The sequence below is a fragment of the Anoplopoma fimbria genome, chromosome 19, assembly GCF_027596085.1.
Source record: "Anoplopoma fimbria isolate UVic2021 breed Golden Eagle Sablefish chromosome 19, Afim_UVic_2022, whole genome shotgun sequence".
Taxonomy (NCBI): Eukaryota; Metazoa; Chordata; class Actinopteri; order Perciformes; family Anoplopomatidae; genus Anoplopoma; species Anoplopoma fimbria.
Window position 1 is genome coordinate 28,997,661 of NC_072467.1, and position 10,000 is coordinate 29,007,660.

At 45.8% G+C, this 10,000-nt stretch overlaps 1 protein-coding gene and 1 pseudogene across 1 annotated transcript in view; one reads left to right on the top strand and one right to left on the bottom strand.

Moving 5' to 3' along the window:
* Positions 1-496, top strand: part of LOC129108659 (transcription initiation factor TFIID subunit 4-like) — a 15,673-nt pseudogene extending 15,177 nt beyond the window's left edge.
* A 1,707-nt stretch (positions 497-2,203) lies between these two features.
* LOC129108660 (BTB/POZ domain-containing protein kctd15-like) overlaps positions 2,204-10,000 on the bottom strand; it is a 14,254-nt gene continuing 6,457 nt past the window's right edge. The window contains exons 4-6 of the mRNA XM_054620538.1: positions 7,814-7,958; positions 4,201-4,428; positions 2,204-2,260 (exon numbers count right to left, since the gene is read on the bottom strand). Of these exons, the coding sequence (XP_054476513.1) occupies positions 2,204-2,260; positions 4,201-4,428; positions 7,814-7,958 (430 nt within the window). The remainder of the gene's footprint in view (positions 2,261-4,200; positions 4,429-7,813; positions 7,959-10,000) is intronic.

Sequence of the window (10,000 nt, forward strand, 5' to 3'; positions counted from 1 at the left end):
AGGGTGTTTCATGGTCACACAGCAGTCCTCCTCAGGCGGTCCCATTGGAGGAACTCGTCTGAGGGTCTTTACCAAATATTTGGTCCTAAAGACGTTTTATTTACAGAAATATATGAAATAATATTAAACGTGACGCGATGAAAAGAAAAAGGCAGAACAAATGTTTAGCAGACGATGACGTTTTATTCCCTTCTTCCTTCACCTGTTTGGGTTTGACCTTTGACCTCCCATCACCAGGACGTAACGCTCAGACACACGGCTCCTTTACATCCTCTTCTGTTTCATTCTCAGAGTTCTACGTCTGAATCAACCTGAACGTTGTAGCGTGACGTCCTCTGAACCAAACTGTTTAGAACCGCCTACGTTACCCACAATGCACTGACAGTAAGCTGGTTTCATCATGTAGTCAGAGCGCACTCCCTCTTTATCCCTTCTATCAGAGATTATCTTTAATATAAAGCTTTATATTAGAGTTCATCTTTAATATGAAGCTTTATATTAGAGATTATCTTTAATATGAAGCTTTATATTAGAGATTATCTTTAATATGAAGCTTTATATTAGAGATTATCTTTAATATGAAGCTTTATATTAGAGATTATCTTTAATATGAAGCTTTATATTAGAGATTATCTTTAATATGAAGCTTTATATTAGAGATTATCTTTAATATGAAGCTTTATATTAGAGTTTATCTTTAATATGAAGCTTTATATTAGAGATTATCTTTAATATGAAGCTTTATATTAGAGTGCATCTTTAATATGAAGCGTTATATTATAGTTTATCTTTAACATGAGTATGAATATATGGAGTGAGCTGGTTCCAGGTGTGTTTAGAGTCTTCTGATGTCATCGCTCACATTTACATTTAAATCAGTTAACAGCCACAAAATCATGAGATTGATTATTGAGAATCATGTTGTCAGAGAGGTAGATCAATTTTGTGTGTGTGTGTGTGTGTGTGTGTGTGTGTGTGTGTGTGTGTGTGTGTGTGTGTGTGTGTGTGTGTGTGTGTGTGTGTGTGTGTGTGTGTGTGTGTGTGTGTGTGTGTGTGTGTGTGTGTGTGTGTGTGTGTGTGTCAGACAGACTTAAAGGAACAGTTCAACATGTAGATAAATCCTCCGATTGATTTCACACATGTTTCTACAACAGCTGGTTAGCTTAGCATAAAGACTGGAAACAGCTAGCTGTCCAAGTCCAGAGGTAGAGCTCCTCTGAGGTTCTCATTTCCTGTTTTGACTTTGAGTGAACAGACTCGTTCTCTGGAGGATCAGCTGATCGGTCTGAACCAAACCTCCAGTGATTCTAGTTCAAATGAATCCAAGGGGCTTTAGTGCTGCTGCTAGCTTAATGCTAAGCTAAGCAGCAGCTGGCTGTAGCTCCATGTTCAGGATTTATATGTTGAACTGTCCCTTTATCAAAAAACATTAACAGTTTTAAGTTCATCGTCACACGGAGCTGGTTCTCCTTCACAGAGAAACTCACTCAGGCTACAGACTCCAGATCAAACATTCCTCCTGCTCCTCTTTATCCTGCTCCTCCTCCTCCTGCTCCTCTTCCTCCTCCTCCTCCTGACAGGTGATTTTACTTTAGCTCCTGCTCCTCCTCCTCCTGAGTGTGAACCATGGACCTCGTACTGTTGAACTCTTCTTTTGTCTCATTCTTCTAAAAGCAGTTTCTTCTCGTTTTGCTGTTGAACGTTTTTAAGACTTTTTGAAAAGTGTGTTGAAGGTTTTTACCGCTTTAATGTTTCGTGTTTCTCCTCATGTCGGGCATTTGGTTTGTAAAGTGTTCTGTTGGTTCAGAGCGCCGGCGAACGTTTCATCTGGAAGAAGACACAACTTTTGCGACTATTTATATTTCCTACATTCTGTATTCAATCCTGACGCATTTCAGGCAATGCAATTTTACAGTTGTTTGTACCTTTGCAAAAAAAATGAAATAAAGAAAATGACGAAGAAGCTGATCTGATTCTTGAAGATCCTGATGACGTAAAACTCAAGACATTAATATCTTTTAATCTTTTTATTAATTCATCTGTACAAATGAAAATATAGTGACGAGCTACCAAATACATGAAATATACAGTTTTATAAAAAGAATTAAATTATCTGTACGCACTTATAAAAATGACCTTTCCATTCATTTGCATACACAGAACAATAATCAGGTTATTAAAAATGTGTCAAAAAAAACATGGGTCAGAGGTCAAAGGTCTCAGAGGTCAAAAGTCTCAGAGGTCTGAGCTGCTGAGATGTCTGCAGGATCCAGATGTGTGTGGAACGTCAGTCCAGAGGCTCCTGTTTGATCCGGATCGCAGATTACTATGAAAACAATAATTGCAACAGACTAATCCGAATATAGTAAGTGCTACAAACTACTACGAATAGGATAAGTGCAGTAAACAAATACAAATTCAATAAGTGCAGCGAACTGATACGAATACAGTAAGTGCAGCAACTAATACGAGTGCAATAAGTGCTACGAGGAAGGCTCCGGGTAGTACTTCTTGAAGAGGTGAGTTTTCAGCCTGCGCCTAAAGATGGGCAGCGACTCTGCTGTCCTGACGTCAGTGGGGAGTTCATTCCACCACTGAGGGGCCAGGACAGAAAAAAGCTGTGACCGGGTGGATCGGCCGCAGGGACCTCTGAGCGACGGGGCAACCAATCGCCCCGAGGCAGCAGAGCGAAGTGGTCGGGCAGGGGTGTAGGGCTTGACCAAGGCCTGGAGATAGGAAGGAGCTGTTCCTTTCACTGCCCTGTAGGCTAGCACCAGAGTCTTAAACTGGATGCGAGCTCTTACAGGGAGCCAGTGTAGGGAACGGAGAAGGGAAGTTGTGTGAGAGAACTTGGGGCGATTGAACACCAGACGTGCTGCAGCTTTCTGGACAAGCTCCAGAGGTCTGATGGCCGACGCCGGGGCTCCAGCAAGTAGTGAGTTGCAGTAGTCCAGGCGGGAGATGACCAGAGCCTGGATGAGCACCTGCGCCGTCTCCTCAGTGAGGAAGGGGCGAATCCTCCTGATGTTGTAGAGGAGGAATCTGCAGGAGCGTGTGACCGATGCAATGTTTGCTGAGAACGACAGTTGGTCGTCCAGGGTCACACCCAGATTCCTCACAGTCCGAGTTGGCGTCACCACGGCATCATCAATGGTGATGGACAGGTCTCGGTGCGGGCAACCCTTCCCCGGGAGGAAGAGTAGCTCGGTTTTGTCCAGGTTCAGCTTCAGGTGGTGTGTCGCCATCCACCTCGAGATGTCAGCCAAGCACGCAGCAATGCGTGCCTCCACTTGGGTGTCACCGGGAGGAAATGACAAGACCAGCTGGGTGTCATCGGCATAACAATGGTAGGAGAAGTCATGGGAGCGAATAACAGAACCCAGAGATGTTGTGTAGAGCGAGAAGAGAAGGGGGCCCAGAACTGAACCTTGTGGAACCCCCGTAGTCAGCGTGCGTGGTTCTGACACGCCCCCCTCCATGTCACCTGGTAGGATCGGCCTGTCAGATAGGATGCAAGCAGGGAGAGTGCAGAGCCTGAGATGCCCATCCCCTCGAGGGTGGAGAGGAGGATCTGGTGGTTCACTGTGTCAAACGCCGCTGACAGGTCCAGGAGAATCAGGACAGAGGAGAGAGAGTTCGCTCTCGCAGCGTGAAGTGACTCTGTCACCGCAAGGAGGGCCGTCTCTGACGAGTGACCCACCTTGAACCCGGACTGGTGGGGGTCCAAGAGGTTGTTCTGGTGGAGGTAGGAAGACAGTTGTTTAGAGACAGCGCGTTCAAGTGTTTTGGATAGAAAGGGTAGAAGAGAAACCGGTCTGAAGTTCTTGACATCAGAGGGGTCAAGTGATGGTTTTTTCAGAAGGGGGGTGACTCTGGCAGTCTTGAAAGCCGAGGGAAAGCATCCCGAGACGAGAGATGTGTTGATGAGGTGGGTGAGGAAAGGAAGGACAGTGGCAATAGACTGAAGAAGAGGGGAGGGGATCGGGTCAAGGGAGCACGTGGTGGGGCGGTTAGATGTAACAAGGTCAAGGACCTCGTTAGGGGAGAGGGGAGCAAAGTAGGGTAAGATGGGGTGTGGAGAGGGAAGGGGGAGCTGAGGGGGAAGAGCTGGAGAGGGTAGAGAGGGAGAGGGTGGACAGGGAGAGGGGGCTGAGAGAAGGAGGATCTGATATCGTTTACCTTCTTGTCAAAGAAGTTGGCGAAATCATCCTCGATCAGGACCTTCTCTCCGCTCAGAGCGATCCTCTCGCCCAGGTCGGGGGTGACCCGGACCACCAGACACTCGCAGGGCGGCGCCCGCTGGGCCTCCCGCTCCGCCTGCCAGCGCTCCAACTCCCGCACCATCGGAGTCAGCTGGTAGAACCGGGCCTCCTCGTAGAGCTGAGGGAAGTCCTGAGGGAGACACAGGGGGGTGGGGAGGTTAGAGACGGGACCACCTGAAGACATTCTGTCACTGGAGGGTCACCGTAACCATGACGATAAGAACCACCTGGTATCCATACGCTGAAGATGAGAGGGTGAACGTGTCATGTTCACAAAGAGGAGGAGGAGGAACATAAACATGACCAGGAGATGTTCCTCCCTCTACTCCTCCATCATGTTCCTCCCTCTACTCCTCCATCATGTTCCTCCCTCTACTCCTCCATCATGTTCCTCCCTCTACTCCTCCATCATGTTCCTCCCTCTATTCTCCTCCATCATGTTCCTTCCTCTGCTCCTCCTCCATCATGTTCCTCCCTCTGCTCCTCCATCATGTTCCTCCCTCTATTCTCCTCCATAGGCCTGTCCGATCAATAAATCAATTAATCGCGCGATAAATTAAAATGAGCGATAATTTTTTGCTCGCGATAATTTCCATAGGATATATATATATTTTTTTATATCATTGCTTTATTGGCCTAATCTGAGAAGAAATCTATGCCATAAATATAAATATTATAGGCCTTTATTACACGGGTCTTCTCAATACCGTGGAACGCTCGTTCACTTGCATGATAGTAGTCCGGTAACTTGTCAACCCCAGATCATAGTTCCTCTTTGGCGGACTATTTCTCTGCTGATCAACAGTACGAATGCTGCTAACGAATAAATTGTAAAAAGACACACCATGTGTAGTTATTTTTCGTTTTGGCAAGTCCGTGTAATAAGCGGGATAATGTATAGAATGTCGCCGGCCCTTCAGCCCAATCCTTATTTTCCCGATAATGACCGGCGTTCTATACATTATATATATTTATAGATATATTCAGCAGAGTAGGCCTAAGTAACAAATGTCGGGTTGAAATCGGGCTCGGGCTCATAATCACAGAGCACAAGGAGTAAACCCCCTCAGTCACTTGTTGCATGGTCTGTCGCAGCCCTGGCGTTACACGCGCAGTGAGAGCCCCGTGAGAAGGACATGGACCGAATTTAGAGGAATAAAAATATGGCGTTGGTGTCTAAGCCATGTTTTTTGCTGTTCGTTGGGAGCAGGTCTTCAAACCCAACAGTTTTGCCTGTATGTCTGAGCCTAATATTTATTATTTTTTGAAGTGCAATCTTGTTTACATCCTTTTTATTTAGTGTTTCAATTTTATTTATTGTTTTTGGTTGTGTTTGGTTTTTATTCAAGAGAAATTTTTGTTAAAATAGATTTTATTTATTGTTTTTGGTTGTTTTGTTAATTTATTCTGGATATTTTAAATGTTTTCCAGACTTCCAGTTCCAGTGTTCTCTAAAAATAAATGTTTATTGTTCTTCGAAAGGGTGTACGTGCATTATTATGCCATTATGTTCTTGGAGAATGCGTTTGACGCTGACGCCAGCTGCTAACAGCCGGAAAAAAAAAAAAAAAAAAAAAAATATATATTATTAGTTGAAAAACGGCAATATTATCGCTTATCGCAATAATTTCTGTGGCAATTAATCGCCCAGCAAAATTTGTTATCGTGACAGGCCTACTCCTCCATCATGTTCCTTCCTCTGCTCCTCCTCCATCATGTTCCTCCCTCTGCTCCTCCATCATGTTCCTCCCTCTACTCCTCCATCATGTTCCTCCCTCTATTCTCCTCCATCATGTTCCTTCCTCTGCTCCTCCTCCATCATGTTCCTTCCTCTGCTCCTCCTCCATCATGTTCCTCCCTCTATTCTCCTCCATCATGTTCCTTCCTCTGCTCCTCCTCCATCATGTTCCTCCCTCCTCCTATCATGTTCCTCCCTCTACTCCTCCATCATGTTCCTCCCTCTATTCTCCTCCATCATGTTCCTTCCTCTGCTCCTCCTCCATCATGTTCCTCCCTCTATTCTCCTCCATCATGTTCCTTCCTCTACTCCTCCTCCATCATGTTCCTCCCTCTGCTCCTCCATCATGTTCCTCCCTCTGCTCCTCCATCATGTTCCTCCCTCTGCTCCTCCATCATGTTCCTCCCTCTGCTTCTCCTCCATCATGTTCCTTCCTCTGCTCCTCCTCCATCATGTTCCTTCCTCTGCTCCTCCTCCATCATGTTCCTCCAGATTACTCCTCCATCATAATTTCCTCCTCTAGTAAGTGCTCCTCCATCATGTTCCTCCCTCTACAAATTCAATCCTCCATCACTCCATATCCTCCTCTACTCCTATGTTCCTCCCTCCTCCATCATGTTCCTCCCTCTGCTTCTCCTCCATCATGTTCCTCCCTCTGCTCCTCCATCATGTTCCTCCCTCTACTCCTCCATCATGTTCCTCCCTCTATTCTCCTCCATCATGTTCCTTCCTCTGCTCCTCCTCCATCATGTTCCTCCCTCTGCTCCTCCATCATGTTCCTCCCTCTATTCTCCTCCATCATGTTCCTTCCTCTGCTCCTCCTCCATCATGTTCCTCCCTCTGCTCCTCCATCATGTTCCTCCCTCTGTTCTCCTCCATCATGTTCCTATTCTCCTCCATCATGTTCCTTCCTCTGCTCCTCCATCATGTTCCTCCCTCTACTCCTCCATCATGTTATCCCTCTGTTCTCCTCCATCATGTTCCTCCCTCTGCTCCTCCATCATGTTATCCTCTACTCCTCCATCATGTTCCTCCCTCTACTCCTCCATCATGTTCCTCCCTCTGTTCTCCTCCATCATGTTCCTCCCTCTACCCCTCCATCATGTCATAAACAGTCATACTATAGTATGTTATAAACAGTCAGAGTACAGTATGTTATAAACAGTCATACTATAGTATGTTATAAACAGTCAGAGTATAGTATGTCATAAACAGTCATACTATAGTATGTTATAAACAGTCATAGTATAGTATGTTATAAACAGTCATAGTATAGTATGTTATAAACAGTCAGAGTATAGTATGTTATAAACAGTCATACTATAGTATGTTATAAACAGTCAGTCATACTATAGTATGTTATAAACAGTCATAGTATAGTATGTTATAAACAGTCATAGTATAGTATGTTATAAACAGTCATACTATAGTATGTTATAAACAGTCAGAGTACAGTATGTTATAAACAGTCATACTATAGTATGTTATAAACAGTCAGTACAGTATGTTATAAACAGTCATACTATAGTATGTTATAAACAGTCAGTATGTTATAGTCAGAGTACAGTATGTTATAAACAGTCATACTATAGTATGTTATAAACAGTCATAGTATAGTATGTTATAAACAGTCATACTATAGTATGTTATAAACAGTCAGAGTACAGTATGTTATAAACAGTCATACTATAGTATGTTATAAACAGTCAGAGTACAGTATGTTATAAACAGTCATACTATAGTATGTTATAAACAGTCAGTACAGTTTGTAAACAGTCAGTACAGTTTGTCGTATTGATCTTCTCTTAAGGACCTTGAAGTCTTCAGGCAGCAGCAGTCTGCAGCTCCTCAGGAACCCGAGGACGAAGCGGAACACGTCTCCGTCTCTGTCGATGAAGTAGTGCTGCTTCAGACCGTCCAACACGATGGGCTCGGTACCGTTAAACAGACGGCCGATCCTGAACCAGAACCAGAGACCACAGAGTCAGACCGGGTCCTCATCCAGAGAGGGGTTAACAAGTGTTTATATTAATCATGGTAATTAATTAGTAATAATGTAAATAATGTAAATAATGTTATTAAGGTTAATGTGTTCATGATAATGTTGCTAATATTAATACTGTTATTATATTAGTGATAATATTGATTATGTTATTATATTAGTGATAATATTGATTATGTTGTTATATTAGTAATAATATTGATTATGTTATTATATTAGTGATAATATTGATTATGTTGTTATATTAGTAATATTATTGATTTGTTATTATATTAGTAATAATATTGATAATATTATTATATTAGTAATAATATTAAGATAAGATAAGATCCCGAGATACTTGAACTCCCTCGCTTGGGGCAGTGACTCACTCCCAACCCAGAGGGTGCAATCCACCGTTTTCCGGAAGAGAACCATGGCCTCAGACTTGGAGGTACTGACTCTCATCCCGACCGCTTCACACTCGGCTGTGAACCGCCCCAGTGCGTGCTGAAGGTCACGTTCTGAAGAAGCCAACAGAACCACATCATCTGCAAAAAGCAGGGATGTGATTCTGAGGTCCCCAAACCGGAAACTCTCCTCCCCCCGGCTGCGCCTTGAAATCCTGTCCATGAAAATCACAAACAGGATTGGTGACAATGGGCAGCCCTGGCGGAGGCCAACACGCACTGGGAACAAGCTCGACTTTGTGCCGAGTATCCGGACACAGCTCTCACTTTGGTCATACAAGGACCGAATGGCTCGTAGTAACGAACCAGGTACCCCATATTCCCACAGTACCCCCCACAGGACTCCCCGAGGGACACGGTCGAAGGCCTTCTCCAAGTCCACAAAACACATGCAGACTGGATGAGCAAACTCCCATGCACCCTCCAACAGACCTGCAAGGGTAAAGAGTTGGTCCGCTGGTCCACGTCCAGGACGGAATCCGCATTGCTCCTCCTGAATCCGAGGTTCGACAATCGGACGGAGCCTCCTTTCCAGCACCCTGGAGTAAACTTTCCCGGGGAGGCTGAGCAGTGTGATACCCCTATAATTGGAGCACACTCTCCGGTCCCCCTTTTTGAAAATGGGAACCACCACCCCGGTCTGCCACTCCACAGGCACTGTACCCGACTTCCACGCGACAGTGAAGAGACGTGTCAACCAAGACAGCCCAACAATGTCCAGAGCCTTTAGCATCTCCGGTCGAATCTCATCCACTCCTGGCGCTTTGCCGCTGAAGAGCTTTTTAACTACCTCAACGACCTCTGCCAGGCATATGGACGAGTCTTCCCCTGAGTCTTCAGACTCTGCCTCTTCCACAGAGGACGTGTTGGTCGGGTTCAGGAGTTCCTCAAAGTGTTCTTTCTACCGCTCGACAATATCCCCAGTCCGGGTCATAGTTCTCCCCCCCTGCTGAGCACAGCCTGAGAAAAGCCCTGTTTCCCCTTTCTGAGTCGTCTCACGGTTTGCCAGAACTTCCTTGAGGCCAGTCGAAAGTCCTTCTCCATGGCCTCGCCGAACTCCTCCCACACCCGGGTTTTTGCCTCAGCAACCGCCGCAGTTGCAGCCCTTCTGGCCAACCGGTACCTGCCTGCTGATTCAGGAGACCCCTGGGCCAACCAAGCCCGAAAGGCCTCCTTCTTCAGCTTGACGGCCTCCTTCACCGCTGGTGTCCACCAGCGGGTTCTTGGATTGCCGCCACGACAGGCACCGATCGCCTTCCGACCACAACTTCTAGCAGCAGCTTCCACAATGGAGGATCTGAACATGGCTCACTCGGATTCCATGTCCCCAGCCTCCCCCGGGATGCACGAGAAATTATTCCGGAGGTGGGAGTTGAAGACCTCGCGGACAGGATCCTCAGCCAGACGTTCCCAGTTCACCCTCACTACACGTTTGGGTTTACCGGGTCTGTCCGGCAGCCTCCCCCGCCACCTGATCCAACTCACCACCAGGTGGTGATCAGTTGACAGCTCTGCTCCTCTCTTCACCCGAGTGTCCAAGACATACGGC